The following is a 22,185-nucleotide window of genomic DNA, read 5'->3' as shown; positions in this document are numbered from 1 at the left end:
GTCACTCTCTAAGCAACTCCTGTGCCTTGGAGTAAGAAACATGCTTGGCCCTCACAATATCTCATTAAATGGCAAAGAAACTGAATGAAATAATTGGACAATTCAGCTTTGTAATCTGAATTGCATATCTAGACGTTAATATGTGACTCACACACATTTCCCTAATGTTTCAGTAAAAGTAAACTGAAAGCAATTTATTGAAGCAAGATGTGAAAGATTGACTGCTTTAGAGCCATCAAGTCAATGCATAGCTTAGCAGCTATGTTCAGAAATGACGTGGCATCAAGCTCTTTACCAATCCAGGAAAATAATAAATAAGCAGCATTGTCCCAACTACTGATCGAGATGGCAGCATTTGATTTTACTTTGTCTCAAGATTGAAGGAGTCTAAAAGCTTACTCAAATCTTGTTGACAGTAGTAAACCTCTCAGGCTTTGTTGATGGTCTTTGAACATGGGGTTTTCTTCTCTTTCTGTTACTTCTGACCATGTGGGCTAGGTAAACTGGCCCTAAATATTTTCCTTTTTTAGTAATATGCTCCAAGAAATAAGCAACATGAGCTAAAGTGGATTACTAACAACCACTCCATGCTGGCTCAAGAGAATAGAGCATGCAGCTAAGAGGTGGATGTTTCTAAGAGGTTTGAAATAATGAATTAATTGTTTTTTCCATGCCCCATTGTGTGGCCTTATTGTTAATACCTGGAAAACTAATAAACAATGCACAGAATTTTGCAAGGGAAGTGATGGCAAATTATTAACATTGGTTGTCATTACCCCTCTGAAGTTAACCACAACTTCTGAAATGTCAGGCATGCACAAATGGGCTCGGAAGTCCTGAAATTACAGTGTGTCACTCAACAGTTCCAACATATAGTGTGCTGTGGTGCTTGTAAATTTCCCCTTCAATGTCCCCAGCTTATCTATTTAACCCACTCCCTGTAGAAGTGTGTTCCATACTCTACGAATTTCCTATTGGATTTCTTGGTGACAAACTTGTATTGAAGACCATTCTCTCTATGTCTGCTCTATCTAACCTTTTCGTAGTTTTAATCAAATCTATTTAAACAAAGAGATAGTAAGAACTGCAGATGCTGGAGTCTGAGATAACACAGTGTGGAGCTGGAAGAACGCAGCAGGTCAGGCAACATCAGAGGAGCAGGAAAGCTGACGTTTCGGGTCGGGTCCCTTCTTCAGAAACCCTGTTCCTCTGATGCTGCCTGGCCTGCTGTGTTCCTCCAGCTCCACACTGTGTTATCTCTTTAAACAAATCCTCTTATTCAAGACAGAAGAGTCCTGGCCTGTTAATCTTTTCCTGATAAGTATAAATGGGGCGACATGGTGGCTCAGTGGTTAGCACTGCTGCCTCACAGCACCAGGGACCCAGGTTCAATTCCAGCCTCAGGCGACTGTCTGTGTGGAGTTTACACATTCTCCCCATGTCTGTGTGGGTTTCCTCCAAGTGCTCCAGTTTCCTCCCACTGTCCAAAGATGTGCAGGCTAGGTGGATTGGCCATGCTAAATTGCCCATACTGTTCAGGGATATGTAGATGGGATGGGTCTGGGTGGGATTTCTGAGGTCTGGTGTGGACTTGTTGGGCCAAAGGGCCTGTTTCCACACTTTAGGGATTATATGAAGTCTAAATGTGCATTTCTGGTATCATTCTCATAAGTCTCATCTCTATCTTCTCCTGGGCCCCTGTAGTGTTGGGTTTTTCATCCAGGACCAACTACATCCAGAGACAAGTGCTGCATACATACATACCCTTCTTTTCTGAAGAAGAGTCTAGACCCAAAACGTCAGCTTTCCTGCTCCTGTGATGCTGCTTGGCCTGCTGTGTTCATCCAGCTCTACACCTTGTTGTCTCAGATTCGCCAGCATCAGCAGTTCCTACTATCTCTGCTTCATGCTTCATCTCTGTTTTAATTGAGTCACCCCTGACTTTTAACCAGTGACCCCAGTTCTAGATTCTTCCATAAGAAGAAAGATCCTCTTCACATGCACTTTGCTAAGCCTGCTCAGGATTTTATGTTTCAATCAAATCACTTCTTACTCTTCTAAACTCTGGGCAAATACAAGCTAAGCCTGTCCAGTCTTTCCACATAAGATAATCTCTTTTCAGGTATTAGTCCAGTAACCCTTCTCTGAACTGCCCCCAACATATTAACATCTTTCCTTAAAGAAGGTGACCAATACTGTGCACCATTTGCAGTCTCACTAGTGTTCTGTATAACTGAAGGATAACCTCCCTAATTTTGCATTAAATGGCACTTATGATAACATGATAGTATTCTATTAGCTTTTTGCAATCTCTCATCATTTAGTCAATAGCCTTCATTTTTGTCCTTCCTGCCAAAATGGACAATGTCTCACTTTCCTACATTATGCTGTATTTGCCATATCTTTGCCCACTCAATTAACCTACCTATTATCTATTGATACCAGCCCGTGTCTATCAAAATCTTTGGTGAGTATTTAAGTCACAATGCATTAGGTACTTACAGACCATTCCTGTCAGGTTGGTGAGATTTACTGGAGATCCCTTTTAAGGACCTGTACAATTGAACAATGGACTGACCAACCATAATAAATGATTGATTTATCTTCAAATTGTAAAATCATGCTTAAAAATAAAGAATGTGAAGGCCATAACTTCCTGAATAGTATGTTAATCCATTTATTGTCCAAAATATTGAGAGTGGAATATAGAAATTGCTGAAAAAGTGCAGTAACTTGTGTTATTGTATGATTGCTCACCTCAGAGGCCCTAGTGCTGAAGGGCTTTCACCAAGAGAAGCGAGTGACGGGCTACAGATCTTCCAGGCAAGCTTTGATGAACTCTGGAGAAAATTCAACACTTATTCTGGAGGAGCAGAGCTTTTTGGGCTACCTGTTATTGGTAACAGTTGTCTGTCTATAACTAATACTAGGATCTGTTATTACTTTGTCATTTGTTTAGTTTTTAGTCATTTTTGTTTTAATCAAGCTACTCAGAGATGTTACAATGCACATTTGGAGCAGATGGGATTTGAACTTGAGCCTGATGTCTCAGAAGTAGGGCATTACCATTGCATCGCAAACAGCTTTTCTCATTTAGTTTGTTTTACAGTTTAGAATGCACAACATCTTGTGCTATAATTGCATAAAATATCTTCTTTAAAATGGTACTGTATTTTATGCTCTACATATGATAGGACAGCACTTATGCTAAAATATTTAAGTGTAAATACACAAAAAGTATGCTTATGAAATATTCCTTTTTGGGAATAAGATATGTATTTTCTTGTTTTATGACATAGAATATCCTGACTTGCTGAGAATCAAGCGGGAACTGGCTTTACTTCAGAAATTGTATGGTCTTTATGATTCGGTGATTGAAAACGTCAATGGTTACAACGACATTTTATGGAGTGAATTGGATATTGAAAAAATCAATAATGAACTTCTGGATTTTCAGAACAGGTTGGTAAATTTACACAGCGTTTACCTCACCTTAAGTTCCACCTCTCCATTGGTGTTGCTCATGGTGAATCAGCCAGTGATTTGTAACAACAAAGGGTCACCATCCTGACCACAGATTTACAATGCCTGAAGAAGAATATATTTGGCCGGGATTTTCAATGGGCCAAGAATTGGGATTCAGCATGGGAGAGAATTAAAAGCAATTGTTTCTGAAGTTGTTTTGAGGGTTCACTGCCTCCGGGACAGTTTGGTATTGTTAAAGAACAGACAGGAGAAGTGAGAGGCAAGTACATTCACCTCCAATTCATGGTTCCTTAAGCTTGTTAAGGAGTTAAAGTGGAGGTTGACCCCCTCCTCTAACTGGAACACCCAAAGAGGAGCTCCTTGCCACATAATCTGTTAAAAAGTGTGTGAAGTGCCGTCTTTCAGCAACTTCTACTGGTTAAATCAAATACACACACTTTACAATCAACAGGTAACAATTTATTTATCTAACTCTAACAGTGAACAAATTAACTAAACTATTAACAAACCAAATAAATCCCTTCTAACTACTAACTCTTCCAGAATAAAACAAGATTCTGATGGTATGCTGTTCCAATAAATACAAATCCCACTTATATGAACAAAATAGAATTTAGTCTCTCAAAATTACAGCCAGGTTATGTCCTTTGGAATGTTCTGTGTCTTCTCCGTCGATTCTTCAGTCAGGAATGCTCTTTCTGTGAATTCTTCTGTCAGGAATCTTAGCTAGAAGTGCCATCCTACCGCTGTGAATAGATGGCACGTCCTACTTTTTCCACACAGTCCTCCAGCCTTGGAATTGGGTGTTAGTCAGATTTGGTCATGGTGTTGACCTTCCGATAATCTACGCAGAATCTTTGATTACCATCACGTTTGAGAACCAACATGATCGGCAAACTCCACTCACTTTGACTCGTCTCTATGATGTCTTCTTGGAATATCGCTTCCACTTACTTTTGAATCTGCGCTGCTTTGAAAGGCTTAAGCCTGTAGGGGTGTTGTTTTATTGGAATAGCATTCACTACATCAACCTCATGCAATATTGTGTTAGTCCTCCCCATTCTATTTCTACATGGGTCCTCAGAGCACTGTAATAAGTCTTTCAATTCAATTCTCTGTTCCTGGGATAGAAAGCTCACTAGCCTATCCCATTCCTTAAGGACTTCCTCATTATTAAATTTATTCTGAGACACATCAAAATCCAAATCCTCTGGATTTGATTCCGCACTCTGTATAGCAGTGACTAATAGCTGTTCCTCCTGTTCCCTTTCCCTGTCATACTAATGTTGCAGCATGTTCCCATGACATACCTGATAAAATTTTTTCCCTTCTGGCATCTTTACCAGATAATTGACCTGACTTAACTTCTTCTCAATCTGATAGGGACCACTAAACCTTGCTTTGAAGGGATCTCCTACTGCTGGTAACAGCAGCAATGCTTTATCCCCATGGGAAATGTACGAATTTTAGATTTCTTATCTGCTTCTTGCTTCATTATGTGCTGTGCCACCTTCAATGTTGTCTAGCTAATTCACCTACTCTGTTTAATCTTTCTCTCACTTCAGATATATAGTCCGACTGTGAGATTTCTGACTTCAGACCCAATATTTCCTTAACTAATTTTAAAGGCTGTCTTACTTTGTGTCCGAATATCAATTCAAATGGAGTAAACTGATTTGATTCATTTGGAGCATCTCTAAAAGCAAATAATAAATGGGAAACCTTTATCCCAATCATTTGGGTAATCCTGGCAATAAGCCCTCAGCATGGTCTTTAGAGTCTGATGCCACCTTTCCAACGCTCCCTGGATTCAGAATGGTACACATTTGATTTAAAGTGCTTGATGCCTAAACTAACCATGACCTCCTTAAGTAATTTGGCAGTAAAATTGGGCCCTTGGTCTGACTGAATCTCCCCGCTGGGTAGTCTATAATGGGTAAAGAAAGGAAGCAACTCCTCCACAACCTTTTTTGCCTTGACATTCCTTAATGGAATTGCCCCCAGAAACCCGGTAGACACACCCATTATGGTTAGCAAATACTGATTCTCACTTTTGGTTTTAGGGAGGAGACCTACACAATCAGGTATTACACGCATAAAAGGTTCTTTAATTGCAGGAATTGGCATCAAAGTCACTGGTTTTATGACTGCCTGTGGCTTTCCTACCAGCTGACATGAATGACAGCTGCAGCAAAATTCAACCACATCTTTATTTAATTCAGGCCAATAGAAATGCTTCTGTATCTTGGCCTGAGTCGTCCTCACTCCTAGATGACCTCCTACAGATAACTCATGTACTACCTACAATACTTCCTGTCTGTATGCTACCGGGAGCACAATCTGGTGAACTCCCACCCATTTCTCATCTGCGCTAACCTACCAAGTCTCCAATTCCGCCTTAAGATTTTTTTCTTAAGGCAAAAGCATCCTGGAATACATTCAGATTCCTTTTCTGAGTAGGTTTTATGATATCAATCCTTTATCGTCTTATCTTTTTGTTGTAACTCTATTAATCTTTCAGAACTAAACACCTCTGCCCCATCGTCTACCTGCTTAGGTTTTTCCTTTACTATCTCATCAAACAGAGTGCCAGCTAATTGGACCTTAACTCCTTCATCTTTCTCTTTTGTTTTCCCTTCTTGTTTTAACTTGTGTCTCTGGGATCTTGTCACCATATAGTCCAGAAAAATTCCAAGGCATTTTTCTTTTAACTCCTCAGTTCCCTGGTTTACTTTTGGTTTTTTCCATTACAATGGGCATCACTCCCACCTGTTATCCATCTATATTGTTTCCAAGAATAAACTGTATTCCTGGAATAGCCAGTTTTTCCATCACTCCCAATATCACTTCCCCAGTCTTAATTGGACTTTCTAGCCTTATCTTACACACTAATTCTCTCTCCATTTATTCCACAGATTATCACTCTCTCGGGCAATATTTCAGAAAGAATGCAAATATTTTCATCTCTTACAATTAGAGATGACCAGCTCCCGTATCTCTCAATATTTTAACTTCTTTACCTACTCCCCCATTCTACCTAAGTAAACCTTATCTACAAAGTTGAAGTCTTTCATCGAATTTTGGTAATGTTTTGACATATTTGTATATATCCCCACAAGGTCTTTGGCTACAATGGGTTTGCTCATCATCACCGCACTAAGCCTATCGTCTACCTTCATTTTCATCATTTTAAGTTGGCTATCCTGTGTAATTTATAACTTTCAAAGTTCAAAATCTCTCTTTTCCTCTTTCTGTCTTTCCTCTGCTTGTAACTGTAATTCAAACAGTTTCAGTTGCCTTTCCTGTTCGAGCTGCTTCATCTGCAATTGAATTCTAACCATTTCCAAAGATACTGATGGCATTTCCAGCAAATTTAAATGTCAAGCTATTGCTGTAATTACCTCTTCTTTTCTCACAGACAAAGGCAACCCCAGCTCCAGTTTGTCTGCCAATTACAGCAGCTTTTCCTTGCTCACTTTTTGCAAAACCCCCAAAGTCGTTTCTCCCACCCCCAAAAAACTATTGGTGACTGAAACAGCCATTACCTCACTTATGATTTAACCAACAACAAGCAATTAAAATTATTAGATTTTCCATGTCTAACCAAAGTTTAATTAAAGATATAGGACACTAGTCCCCAAGTCTGTTTAAATCTGCTAGGACCTTTCGTACCCTAAATACGTTCAAATCCATCCAGATTCCTCCAGAACTGTCCAAATCCATCGAATCCGTCCAAATCCCGGACAGATCTGTCCCAACCTTTCCAAATCCTGAACCCAAACTGGCCAGATCCCGGACGAGCTCCCAATCTGTTACAAAGCCAAGGTTGATCCCCCTCTGAAGATCAAAACCAAAACATCCAAAGAGGAACATCTCACTCTATACTCTGGTAACAGGAGTGTGAAAAGGGGTGTAATCTGTCTTTCAGCAACATCTAGTGGTTAAATCAAATAAATCCCTGATACTCACTTCACAATCAACAAGTAACAATTTATTTATCTAACCCTAACAGTGAACAAATTAACTAAACTATTAACAAATCTCTTTTAACTACTAACTACTCTCAAATAACGCAAGATTCTAATGGTATGCCATTCCAATAAATACAAATCCCATCTATATAAGAAAAGAATTTAGTCTCTCAAATTTACAGCCAGATTTTGTCTTCCAGAATGCCTGAGTCTTCTCTGTTAATTCTTCTGTCAAGAATGCTTTCTCTGCGAATTCTTCTGTCAGGAATCTTAGATAGGAGTGCCGTTGTAGCGTTGTGAATAGATGGTGCTTTCTCTAAGAGCTGACAGCTGTTGACTCTAGCAGATGGCAGTTAGTTCTCCTGATTTTCATTCAGCCCCTTCTTTTATACCCCTAATGACATATCAATTTCTTACAATTGGATTGTCCCTAGGTTGTCAAAACCACAGATTCAAATTTGACAGATATTTTGGTATTTAAGTGCCTGGTTCAAATTAATTGGCTAAATTTAAAAACCCCTATTGTCTTGGTAAAAGTACCGCTTGGCCTGCTAGCAGTACAGCCTTTCAATACAAATATTTCAATTAAGAGTGCTCTCTGTTCTTGCAAACTTTCAAGCTGCTCACAGACAATTGCAAGCATCGAAAAAGCACAATCTTTTAAAGGGACCACACAATGCTTCCCCCTGCCTAGCATTTTACAAACAACAATATTTGACAAGCACCACATTCTAACACCCTGCCTCCCAATCCACAAATATTCTCCCCAACTTTGCAACAAGGTGAACATTGTCAGTTCAAAGTTGGAAATTTTCGGTAAGCTTCTACAATCCCAAGCAACATTGTGCAGACCTGTCAGATTCATCATAGAGCCCTGGTAAATTGCCAAGCATTAGATTTTAGCTTTAATCTGTGCCTTCAGCAAATTCTGGAATGAATGCTGCTCCTACATTTCTCGTTCATGGCTGTTTCATCTCTAGTCTCATGGCAGCTGCTGGTTCCAGGCAACAGCCATAACCTTTTGGAAATGCTGCATGCCTGTAATTGGGTGCTAATCTGACCTTTTGGCCGATTAGGCCATTTGCGTTTAGAAATAACAAACAGAGGGTGAGATAACACATGTGTGGGGTGGGATCCAGAATTCACTGAGTGCCAGGTTCATGATCCTGCAGTGCAGATTTGGCCCATTGTGTTTATTAATGGTAATCTCATTCATCAAATTTATAGTTGTTTCATAGCTAATGATAGGTAGATCTGTATTAATATGGTGATTAATATTAATATTCTGAGAGTATTTGCTCTGCTCCCTATCTGAAGGACTCTGTGTGCTTGGTCACAGGGAACTCTGCTAATGTTAAGTTGGAGAGAGTTCTTTATGTGTTTGAGATTTGGGCATTTCTAGAGAGATATTTGATGCTGGATGAGATAGTAATCTGTATATTTTTGACACCGAGAGAGCTATGTGCGTGTTTGGTTGAAGAGCATTTTTAGTGTGTATGGTTCAGGAACTCTTTGTAAGGTTGATTGACAGACCTCTGCAGGTACATAGTTAGAAAGAGCTTTGCACTTGCTCCATGCTTCATTAGAAAAAGGTCTGTGGGTACTGATGTAAAAATACTTGTGTTTTGGACTGTGGGCTGAAAAATGGGAAAAGACACTACTTTGAACTAAAGGATGGTGAAAGAAGATGTTACAGTTTTAAAGAGGGCATTACCAAATCTCAGAGTGAATGTATCCCAGAGTATTTACAATGTTTTTTTCCTTTATTCATTCACGGGATGGGGGCATTGCTGGCTAGGCAGCATTTATTACCCATCCCTAATTGCCCAGAGGGCAGTTAAGAATCAACTACATTGCTGTGGGTTTGGAGTCACATGTAGGCCAGACCAGGTAAGGATGGCAGTTTTCTTCCCTAAAGGACATTAGTGAACCAGCTGGGTTTTTCCCAACAATCAGCAATGGCTTCACGGCCATCATTAGACTCTTAATTCCAGATTTTATTCAATTCAAATTCCACCATCTGCCATGGCAGGATTTGAACCCAAGTCCCCAGAAAATTATCTGGGTCTCTAGATTAACAGGCCAGCGATAATACCACTACACCATCGCTTCCCCCTTGTACATGCTTAGAATGTTAACTTACTTAAGCAATAGGGGAAAATGCTGGACACCTCAGCTCCTCGGGTTTGTGTTCAGGGCAATTTTGAACAGATTTTTGTTTGGTTTTTCAAACAGGACCAGTTGTGTTTGTTCAGGACTGCTTAGAACGGTCATAACTTTTTGATGGTGCCTGGCAAGTGGCTACAATTTTCCACTCGGCCAATACAGCAGAAACATCCAGCCTGTGAAAGAGAAAGCACCTAAATCACTCTCTTCCCTTCCTGTGGTGTAGCAAGGAAAGAAATTTCTAAGCAGCTAGATACTCGTTCTTTTTGCAAATTCGTTTCTTGAAAGGAAAATGGCAGAAGACTAAACACTGATAAGAGTGAATCTTAAATCAGTGAATAGATGGTTGATGATCAATGTGTCCACAATCACATGTCATTATTGGAGTTGAAGGGAATAGAGGGAATCTGAAGGAAAGCAGCTCATTGTAACTGGATTGGTGCCAGAACTGTGCTTCACTGGTGTACTTGATCCTCCCTGCTATCTGAAATATTGGTATCTTGTCTTGTCTGTTTATGTGTACATTTGTATGTGTATGGGAACTTTTAAAAGAAGGGTGAAGTTTAATTTATAGAATTATAAGTTAACAATTCATGGTTTTTCTCACCATTGGTCACAACTGTTTGATTGCTTTAAGGATTTTTTTGTTACAAAAATAAAAATCTGGTGTGCATATTCTTGTAACCTGAATTGGTAAAATTGGGCAATTCAGTTGTTTAACTAAATTTTCACATTGTTGGTGACTCCTGGAATAATGGGGTCTGATTTCTAGCACATTGCCATAGAGATATGTGACATTTGGTTAGAGAATGATGATACTGAGGAAGGGTCACCAGACCCAAAACGTTAACACTTCTTTTCCTTCACAGATGCTGCCAGACCTGCTGAGCTTTTCCACCAACTTTGTTTTTGTTCCTGGTTTACAGCATCTGCAGTTATTTCAGTTTTTATTAGGCCTTTTTCCTACATTTGTTCCGCATCAAATCCAAACATCCCTCAGAGATGTTTTTAAACTCCATCCCTCTAGCAATGGCAGACAAAATTCCATTTGCCTTTTTAATGACCTGCTGCACCTGCAATCCTACTTTTGGCGATTAATGCACAAGGACACCCAAGTCCCTCTGCACAGCAGCGTGCTACATTTTTTTAACATTTAAAACATAGTCCATTTTCCTGTTAATCCTACCAAAATGGATGACCTCACACTTATCAACATTGTACTCCATCTGCCAGACCTTTGCCCACTCACTTAGACTATCTATATCCCTCTGCAGACTTTCAGTGTCTTCTGCACACTTTGCTTTACCACTCACCTTAGTGTCATCTGCAAGTTTTGACACACCACACTTAGTCCCCAACTCCAAATCATCTATGTAAATTGTAAACAATTGCGGTCCCAACACTGATCCCTGAGGCACACCACTAGCCACTGACCGCCAACCAGAAAAACACCCATTTACCCTTACTCTTTGCTTTCTACCGGTCAACCAATCCTCTATCCATGCCAATACATTACCTGTAATACCGTGCAACTTTACCTTATGTAGCAGCCTTTGATGTGGCACCTTGTCAACTGCCTTCTGGAAATCCAGATACACCACATCCACAGGTTCCCCACTGTCCAACATGCAAGTAATGTCCTCAAAGAATTCCACCAAATTAGTTAAACATGACCTACCCTTCATGAACCCATGCTGGGTGTTACCAATGGGACAATTTATATCCAGATGTCTTGCTATTTCTTCCTTAATGATAGATTCAAGCATTTTCCCCACTACCGAAGTTAAGCTAACTGGCCTATAGTTACCTGTTTTTTGTCTACTTCCTTTTTTAAACAGTGGCATCACAGTGGCTGTTTTCCAATCTGCAGGAACGACCCCAGAGTCCAGTGAATTTTGGTAAATAATTACTAGTGCATTTGCTATTTCCCCCATCACCTCTTTTAGTACCCTGGGATGCATTTCATCAGGGCCAGGACACTTGTCTACCTTTAGCCCCATTAGCTTGCCCAGCACTGCCTCTTTAGTGATAATGATAGTTTCTAGGTCCTCACCTGCTATAACCTTCTTGACATTAGTTTTCGGTATGTTATTTGTGTCTTCCACAGTGAAGACTGACACGAAATAACTGTTAACTGTCTCGGCTATTTCCTCATTCCCAGTTATTAAATTGGCCTTCTCATCCTCTAAAGGACCAATGTTTACCTTTGCCATTCTTTTATGATTTACATATTTATAGAAAATTTTGCTGCCTGTTTTTATGTTCTGAGCTAGTTTACTCTCATAATCTATCTTAGTTTTCTTTATAACTTTTTTTGTGGCTTTCTGTTGGCCTTTAAAGATTTCCCAGTCTACTAGTTTCCCACTACCCTTTGCTTTTTTGTATGTGTTTTTTTTCAATCTGATACTTTCCTTTATTTCCTTAGACATCCATGGCTGGCTCTCTCTTTTCCTACAGTTCTTCCTTATCACTGGAATATACTTCTGCTGAGCACTGTGAAAAATCGTTTTGAAAGTCCTCCACTGTTCCTCAATTGACCCACCATAAAGTTTTTGCTCCCATTCTACCTTAGCTAACTCCCCCCTCATTCCTTCATAGTCTCCTTTGTTTAAGCACAGGACATAGGTACTGGATTTAGTCTTTTCATGCTCCATCTGTATTTTAAATTCGACCATACTGTGATCACTCCTTCCAAGAGGATCCCTAACTGTGAGATCATTAATTATTCCTGTCTCATTACACAGGACTAGATCTAGGATAGCTTGCTCCCTCGTAGGTTCCATTACATATTGTTCAAGGAAATTATCGCGGATGCATTCTATGAACCCCTCCTCAAGGCTGCCATGACCGACCTGGTTTGACCAATTGATATGTAGATTAAAATCGCCCATGATAATTGCTCTACCATTTGGCCTTTCAAAAACTGAAAATTAAAATAGGAAATAAGTGGTGCAATTTGTTTCAATTAAAACATATTTCATTTCACAATTTCTAATAATATTTTAACATTTCATACAATGATATTTTTCATATGCAAATATAATATTCTATAATATTCATCTTAGCATCTTGTTTGCTAGATTTTTAAAATAATTAATTTATTTTATTCATATAGAATACGGAAATTACCCAAAGCCTTGAAGGAATGGCAAGCTTTCAATGACTTGAAAAAGACAATAGATGATTTCAGTGAAACTTGTCCATTGCTTGAAATGATGGCAAACAAAGTGAGTAAATGTTTAGTCCTAAATTTGAATAAAAGAGCAGTGGTTCAGTTTAAATGGTAAAACTCAGCAAGTGTTCAATTGTCGTATTGAAAGTATTTGAACATGATACTGAAAAAGAGTCCTTTTGGACTCAAAACATTAACTCTGATCCTCTTTGGACAGATAATGCCAGATCTGTTGAATTTCTCCAGCATTTCCTGTATTTGTTTGATTCGTCACACTGCATGCCCAACAAACACTACAACATGATCAAATATTTCCTGCAGCTAACTATTCAGAAGGCTGAAACCATTGGGTTGGATTTTCCCTTCTGGTGTGAGATCACGCTGTGTCAGGTGGGCGTTAAAAATGTCTGATGGAGCCCAATTCTGGGATTCCTGCTCCCATTCCCATTGTTGATAAGGGTGACTTGATAAAGGTGTAGGGTGCAAGTCCCAGTGTTGGAATCTCCATTGTAGGGTCATGGATTTCAGATATAATTTTGCTGGATTCGGGCCATCTTCTGAACACAATGTGGTTGACACAAGCTCAGATATTACAGAACCAAGGGAAATGCCTGTTCTGGGGTGAGGATCCTTTCAATAGTTATGTTACAAAGGGTGTTGAAATACTATATGATATATTAAATATGCTTCTTATGTCACAATTGATGATTGTGCTTTGTTCTTAAAGGACAAGTGACCATTAATTCAACCAACATTATGGAAATGAGAAGATCTTTGAAAGTATTAAGGAATAATATCTACTGCAAAAAGAGGTTTAGCGCATTCAACAATGTTGAAATTCAGATCTTATTGTGTCATTTATTCCATTTACTTTTCTCATTTCATTGAATGTCAACTTAGACACTAGTTTGGCAGCTTCAAAACTTGAACAAATGGCTGATCTCTTTGAATAATCTCAAAGGATTTAATATATTGATCAGCAGGGATTGTATTACCATTTTGTAGAATTATGGGGTCAATCTAAATACTACACCTCCACAGGGCTTCTCAGATCTGGATGGAATTATTGTAATGACCATGATCAATGGTATCTCTAAGCCTTTGCTCAGTTCCTATAGACTGGAAAGAATGGTTGAAAGTATCACTATCTTGCCCGTGTAGCATCTTTAAGGCCATTGTGTCTGTAGTCCCGACCTCCCTTGCCTTAGTGTAGACTTAGAGGCTTGATGTGCCTCCTATTTCAGAAAAACAGCTGGTCTGAGATATGAGCCTTCAGCAGCCTCCATACTGTAGTTGAACTATTCTAGCCTCTATCACAGGTAGTATCACATAAAAGTAGCACTCAAGGAACTCAAAACTATTAAGGTAACTGGAACATTGTTGAACATGATGTAGTTGTCCTTAGAATGAATGTCCTTCTACTTGAAAGACAAGCATAGCTTTACAAAGATTCTGTGTGTTCTTTGTTTATGTTTGTAACTTTTTAGCTGGCAGTGGTAGTAAAGGACGTTTAGGTATGAAAAAAAGTCTAAACTTCTTTCTAGGAGATAGTAAGAACTGCAGATGTTGGAGTCAGAGATAACACAGTATGGAGCTGGAGGAACAGAGCAGGCCAGGCAGCATCAGAGGAGCAGGAGAGTTGACACTTCGGGTTGGGACCCTTCTTCAGGAAAAAAATACTTTCTTTATCACAGGATCTAAAGTGGTGATATTTGCTGATGAATGCACACAAAGTTTAGCTCTCAGATGGTTGGATAGGAGAGTAAGAAGCACAGACTGTGTGCAAAGGAGCCAAAAGAACATACATACATACAAATACAATACATATCAGTAATATCTCACCATTTAGAAACTATTCTTTTTCAATCTTCCTAAGGAGTTGTGCTTTTAACTACTTTTCCAGTGTTTTTAATGTGACAGTATCTTCTGTCATTCAAGCTAAATTGAAAAAGTTCTTAACTTCACTGGCATGATGAAATTAGCTCAAGGGGATTTGAATTTCATCCAGACTTTAGCTGTGTCTCATTCACTTAGTTTGTTTACTACTTGCCACTGAATTTGTAGCTTGGGGCAGTATTGCTTTTACAGATTCCTTAAGAGGTCAGAGTTTGTAATTCTTTATCCAGTTTTACATTGTTAATGACTCTAATCACTGCAATTTATTAGAATGGAAATGAGCAGTTCCCTTTCATTACCTAGTTGACAAACTGTCAAATTTGTAGGTGTTTGGCTATGGATTGTAATTTCTTAAACTATGTCTGTTCAGAATACTCAAAGCTCCTCAAGGATTCATAACTTGTTTTTAAAAGAAGAAAACACATTTATTCTCTGATTTTACAGAATGTTTTGTCACTCACATAGATCATAGAATCCCTACAATGTGGAAACAAGTCCTTTGGCTCAACAAGTCCACACTGACCCTCAGAGCATCCCACCCAGACCCACCCCGCTATAACCCACCTAATCTGCACATCCCTGAATACTACAGGCAATTTAGCATGGCCAATCCACCTAGCCTGCACATCTTTGGACTGTGTGAGGAAACCCACACAGACACGGGGAGAACATGCAAACTCACATAGACAGTTGCCTGGCAGTGGACTCAAACCCAGGTCCCAGACGCTGTGAGGCAGCAGGGCTAACCACTGAGCCACCGTGCCACCCCATCATTCTCTGAGTAAGATAGCAGCAAGCTATGTTGCCAGACTTCTACTAATTTTGTTCTAAATTGGACAATAGCGGGCACATAAATATTATCTCCTTGGTTTTCATTGGTAGGAATTTTCTGGATTTTTTGGTGATAGGTTGAAAGGTGTGGAAGCTGGCAACATGGCACAGGAAGCATGGCACACATGAAGGTTCTTCTGACACTTCATGCCATTTGACCATGTTTGGGAACATGTGCCACACGTGGTGACCACTTATGGAAACTCAGTGGTTCGTCAGTGATTTCCATGGTTGTTGCCTCGATTACGGACGTTTCATAGCGCACAGAGTAGATCTAGTGTTAATTGTTCCCTTTGTGGTGACATGGCACTGGCACTTCACTTCCCTCACCCTACTCATTGCAGCCTACCACCTGGCCCCAGTGTTGGAGGGAGATATCTAAGAAAGGTGAAGGTAGCATAGTGACTCGGTAGTTAGCACTACTGCCTCATAGTGCCAGTGACCCAGGCTTGATTCAAGCCTTGCGTGGCTGTCTGTGTGGATTTTGCACGTTCTCTCCATGTCTGTGTGTGTTTTTTCTGGGCGTTCTGGTTTCCTCCCACATTACGAAGATGTGCAGGTTAGGTGGATTGGCCATGCTAAATTGTCCATAGTCTCCAGGGTTGTGTATGTTAGGTGGATTAGCCAAGAGAAATGCAAGGTTACAAGGATAAGGTGGGTTTGGGTGGGATGCTCTTTGGAAGGTCGGTGTGGTCTTGATGGGCCGAATAGACAGCTTCCACGCTGTAGAAATTATTAAAGTTCTAAGAGACTTGAGTCTGGTGTTTAGTAGAACAAGTTAACCTTTATTTGGAGCTCCTTACCAACGCAACGTGGGAGAGATCCCTCTCTAGCACACTCTGATTCCCTCAAGCACAGCATTTTATACATTTTACATTACAATAATTACATGCAACATTGATGTCGTGAGTGGCCACATCCCCCTAATCTATACATCCAATCCTGTATACACACAATCAATGATGGACAAATCTATCTTGTGATATTTACCAGTTATCTTTATCATCTGTCTTTGCATCTTCACAGACATTTGCCAGCTGCAGCACATTAATTGCCAATAAATTGGATACTTACTTATCACTAAAAACTCTTCCAAATTCTGTATTGCAATTTATATTCCCTACTAACCTAATTATAAACGATACAAAAGGATGCTAATTTCTACCAACTGTTATAAAATTTGCAATTTTAGTTCCAATATGAAGTTACATAGTCACAGTTAATGTTATGGTTCTTCAACAAGGCTAACAAACTGGGAGCAGCTTCTGTCTAACTACATCCTGAGAGATCAAACATACTATCTCTCTGTCTTGCAGCTGCAATTTAAAACTTCAGCTATTGGCATGCTGTAAATTGGTTTTAAACCAGAAGGTTAATTCGTGGATACCTTACTGTTTCTATTCTAAACAAAATCTCTTTACTAAATAAGCCAGCATCTATTTGAATTCCACTGATGAGGGTGAAATACAATCACTTGCACAGCTTTACCAAGTCATTTAAAGAAACTTATTTGGATTCTCAAGGTAGAACAGGACATAACCTCACTGCCACCCTTATCTTATAATTTGTCTTTGCCATCTTTCCCTTGATCTTTGGATCTCTTTATCTACGGCTGTACTATGCTGTTTGCTGGGCTGTAAAGTTTCAATTGTTTATTTCACCACAGTCACAATGGCTGTGGTTTATAATGCTCTTTTAGAGATTATGTTTACACCATTTGCTGTTTCTGTCCCGGTTGACAGGGCGGGAATTTTCTTTATTGTCTAAGTATCTCTTTATTCTTTCAAGGGTATTCTTTATCAAAATGCTTTTGTGTTTAGAGCTGCCTGTCTACAGAAATCTGATTAAATTCCTCCATCTTTTCTTCGCACTGGGACCCTATTATGATTCCCATGGGATCTTTCATTATCTTATCCAGTAACTCTGTATGGAGACCACAATTCTGGCTGTGAACCTCAGCTATATATAACTGCTAATCCTCTTTTCGGCCGTTTTATGCCAATTTAAATCTGTGACCACACACAGCATCCTCATTTGCCTTACTTTGAGGGTAGGTGCCTGATTATTGAGACTTTGTGGCCTCAGCAATCACAGCAGTACACAAGATAAGGGCTGATGATTATTAGCATGAATCAAGGATTGCTTAACAAAAAGAAAGCAACGAGTAGGGACAAATAGGAGGCCATCTCACAGTGTATAATGGATCACCAATTCTGTACATTGGCACAATCACACTGCAGTGCCAATATGCAAGACTATCTTTTACTCAGACTGACAGGACTACCAGTGGCATCTTGTATAATGTCAGAAATCACATGACGCCAGGTTATAGTCCAACAGATTTATTTGAAAACACAAGCTTTCAGAGTCTTACTCCTTCAGGTGTTAGTGAGAGAGATACTATCAGACACATAATTTATAAGTAAAAGATCAAAGGGTCACACTACTGATGAATCTAGAGTATGTACACTATTATAAAACCTTTAGTTCTCTCAGGACAGTGACTTCAAAGGAATTCAGGGATTTACATATACATATTAATCAATTAAAACCTTCTGACTGATTAAAGTTTTAACAGTATCGTTTGTTTGTTTAGTACATCCTCATCAGTGTTGTGACCCTTTGATCATTTACTTATAAATTCTGTGTCTGATACTACCTCTCTCACTAACACTTGAAGAAGGACCAAAGCTCCAAAAGCTTGTGTTTTCAAATAAATCTGTTGGACAATAACCTGGTGTTGTGTGATTTTCTGACCTTGTTCACCCCAGCCCAACACCGGCACCTCCACATCTTGCATAATCACAACTTCACACCCACTGTGGCAGAACAGACCATGCATGACACAATTAAATTGGGTGAAATTGAAGACATTTTCAAACTGAATCTGTTACACTTTGACCAGAGTCAGTGTACATAAATGCAATTGGCAAATGCAGAAGATGAACCACTATAAGTGTCACAAAAAAGCAGAGATTGCTTATACTTTCCTTCACACTCTTACTGACTTTTCCTTCTCCTCATCCTTTTCACTTGCTGTAAGCCCATTACATTTCTAATTTTACAATGTTCTGGAGAAAGGTCATAGAACTGAAATATTAACTCTTTCTCCCTCAGCAGATAATACCAGACATACTGAGTATTTCCAGCATTTTATCTCTATTACATATTGTGTCAATCATGGCCTTCATCTTTTGCCTTTATCAGATTCTATTACTTGCACTAAAAAATGAAATTAATGTTTGAGAAGGTTTAACAACAATTATCCTTTGTTACAGGAAAGCAAATGCTTATTATGCATTACTTTCTTGTTCTATAGGCTATGATGTCAAGACACTGGGAAAGGATTGCGCAGGTCACAGGCCATACCTTTGATGTTGAATCTGACCAGTTCACTCTCAAAAATATTACAGAAGCCCCATTGCTTAAACATAAAGAGGACATTGAGGTAATATACATATTTTCTGTCTTTTACCCTTCTTTCAAAACCAGATATAAAGTGAATCTGATGAAGATACTACTGTGGGAAGAGTGAAATTTAGATAAAGTGGTTTGCCTCTTGACATAATTGCAGTCCCCAAATGTTTAAAAAGGATCATCACAAGCAACATGCGCTGAAATTTAATATATTCATTAATTTTGGCAAAATATAATCTTGCTTGACTTGATCATTGTGTTAGTTTAGGTAGTAGTGAAACTTAAAACTTAAACATGTGTGAGTTAGTGCCATCACTGTGAAATCTGCTTTAATTTACTGTTCAGATTTTTAATGAATTCATCCCTTTGTCCCATATTAGAAAATGATATAACTACATTCCCCTGTCCTGGATAACCATATGTACAGGAAGTGTCATCAACTGTTCAAGCTTTGAGTTGTAGAACTGAACCAGTAGATGGCATCCCTGTGGCACATCCATCATAGAGTCATAGAGTCCTAGAGCTGTGCAGCTCGGAAACAGACTGTTTGGTCCAACACATCCACGCCGACCAGATATCTGAAATAAATCTAGTTCCATTTGCCAGCACGTATTCCTCTAAATCCTTCCTATTCATATACCCGCCCAGATGCCTTTTAAATTCTGTAATTGTATCAGCTTCCACCACTTCCTCTGGCAGCTCATTCCATACATGCTGTGTGAAAATGTTGCCCCCTTTGGCCCCTTTTAAATCTTTCCCCTCTCACCTTAAATTTATGCCCTTTAGTTTTGGACTCCCCCAACCCAGTAAAAGACCTTGTCTATTCACCATATCCATGCCCCTCACGATGTTATAAACCTCTAGAAGGTCACCCATCAGACTCTGACACTCCAGGGAAAATAGCCCCAGCCTATTCAGCCTCTCCCTATAGTTAAAATCCTCCAACCCTGGCAATATCCTTGTAAATCCTTTCTGAACCCTTTCAAGTTTTACAGCATCCCTCCTATAGCAAGGAGGCCAGAATTGCACACAGCATTCCAAAAGTAGCGGAACCAATGTCCTGGATAGCTGCAACTTGACCTCCCAACTGCTACACTCAATGCACTGACCAATAAAGGCAAGTGTACCAAATGCCTTCTTCACTATCCTATCTACCTGCAATTCCACTTTCAAGGAATTATGAACCTGCACTCCAAGGTGTCTTTGTTCAGCAACACTCTCCAGGACCTTATCATTAGGTGTATAAGTCCTGCCCTGATTTGCCTTTCCAAAATGCAACACCTCACATTTATCTAATATAAGTTCCACCTGCCATTCCTTTGCCCATTGGCCCATCTGAACAAAATCCTGTTGTACTCTGAAATAACTTTCTTTGCTGCCCAGTAAACTTTCAATTAGATTGAAAACTTTATGGAAAGCAGGTTTATGGATGTGTCACTTCACAGACGGAGTAAGTAAGGAGAGAGAGAATTGGATGACCATCAGATAGTCAAGACAGACCCAGTAGATAGAACAGGATTACCCTGAGAGTATCTCAGTCTCCAACTGGTACTCAGTTCTGAATATTGATGAACATAACTTATCTGAGGAGCGTAGTCAAACACAAATCCATGCCACAAGGGCATGGAATTAGCAAGTAAGATCTCACAAATAGCAATCTCTGGATGGCTCCTAGCATTATGCAGAAGTGAACATAACAATAGAAGTATAAAGCAAATGAATGCTGGAAAGAGGGTGCAAGAGCTATGTCTTTAGTTCTTTAGGTATTGGGATCCATTTGGAGGAGATAGGACCTGTACAGGTTGAATGGTTCGTATCTATACTGAGCCTGGATCAGTTTTCTTACGGATGGACTTGCTGGTGCTTTGGGGAGGGTTTATGGACACCTGACAGGAATGTAGGAACCAGGAGGTTAATACCTGATGTAAAGAATATTTGAGGCAGATAATACTAGAGTAGGAAATAACAAGATATTTGAAGTTTTCAACACAACAGGGAAAGTAATGAAGTCTAAATTAGGATTACAGTGCACATATGGGAATGTACAGAGTGAGATAAATAACATTGGTGAGTTCCAGATGCAGATAACTACCTAGAAGAATAATGTAGGGACAATAACAGAGATTTGGCTTAAAGAAAAGCAGGACTAAGTATGAAATATTCCTTGATATAAGGAACTGATATTCACAGAATCTGAATGACTGGGAGCTATTCTAAAATTACAGAGTGCCCTCTGCCATTCCCAGAGTAAATTTTCACAGACATCAGATACATGGGCAGATAGCTAGCCTGCACCCTGCATATACGGTCTGTCAGCTTTATTTGGAGGATTTGTATTTCCTACCAGGTTCAGACCCAGTTGCACATGCAACAGCTGCCTCTCCTCTACACAGAACTTCCATGCCTTTATGTCACAAAAAGGTTGCATTCTGTTTCTGATTTTCAAGTCCTTTGCTGTTTCTTGTTTCTTGTCGTCATTGTCTTCAGGAATAGTGCCAGAAGACTGGAGACTAGCAAATGTTGTCCCCTTGTTCAAGAAGGGGAGTAGAGACAACCCTGATAATTATAGACCAGTGAGCCTTACTTCGGTTGTGGGTAAAGTGTTGGAAAGGATTATAAGAGATAGGATTTATAATCATCTAGAAAGGAATAATTTGATTAGGGATAGTCAACACGGTTTTGTGAAGGGTAGGTCGTGCCTCACAAACCTTATTGAGTTCTTTGAGAAGGTGACCAAACAGGTGGATGAGGGTAAAGCGGTTGATGTGGTGTATATGGATTTCAGTAAAGCGTTTGATAAGGTTCCCCATGGTAGGCTATTGCAGAAAATACGGAGGCATGGGATTGAGGGTGATTTAGCGGTTTGGATCAGAAATTGGCTAGCTGTAAGAAGACAGAGGGTGGTGGTTGATGGGAAATGTTCATCCTGGAGTTCAGTTACTAGTGGTGTACCTCAAGGATCTGTTTTGGGGCCACTGCTGTTTGTCATTTTCATAAATGACCTGGATGAGGGCGTAGAAGGATGGGTTAGTAAATTTGCGGATGACACCAAAGTTGGTGGAGTTGTGGATAGTGCGGAAGGATGTTGCAGGTTACAGAGGGACGTAGATAAGCTGCAGAGCTGGGCTGAGAGGTGGCAAATGGAGTTTAATGCGGAAAAGTGTGAGGTGATTCACTTTGGAAGGAGTAACAGGAATACAGAGTACTGGGCTAATGGTAAGATTCTTGGTAGTGTGGATGAGCAGA

At 39.6% G+C, this 22,185-nt stretch overlaps 1 protein-coding gene across 1 annotated transcript in view; it reads left to right on the top strand.

Annotated features, from left to right (window-relative positions):
- The window catches only part of LOC109911901 (dynein axonemal heavy chain 5-like), a 274,289-nt gene that overhangs the window by 124,367 nt on the left and 127,737 nt on the right, over positions 1-22,185 (top strand). Inside the window, exons 21-24 of the mRNA XM_048607992.1 lie at positions 2,763-2,899; positions 3,300-3,462; positions 12,739-12,850; positions 18,842-18,970. Coding sequence (XP_048463949.1) covers positions 2,763-2,899; positions 3,300-3,462; positions 12,739-12,850; positions 18,842-18,970 — 541 coding nt within the window. The remainder of the gene's footprint in view (positions 1-2,762; positions 2,900-3,299; positions 3,463-12,738; positions 12,851-18,841; positions 18,971-22,185) is intronic.

This window comes from Rhincodon typus, chromosome 2 (assembly GCF_021869965.1).
Source record: "Rhincodon typus isolate 14 chromosome 2, sRhiTyp1.1, whole genome shotgun sequence".
In the NCBI taxonomy this organism is placed as follows: domain Eukaryota; kingdom Metazoa; phylum Chordata; class Chondrichthyes; order Orectolobiformes; family Rhincodontidae; genus Rhincodon; species Rhincodon typus.
This window is presented reverse-complemented; position numbering and strand designations above follow the sequence as displayed.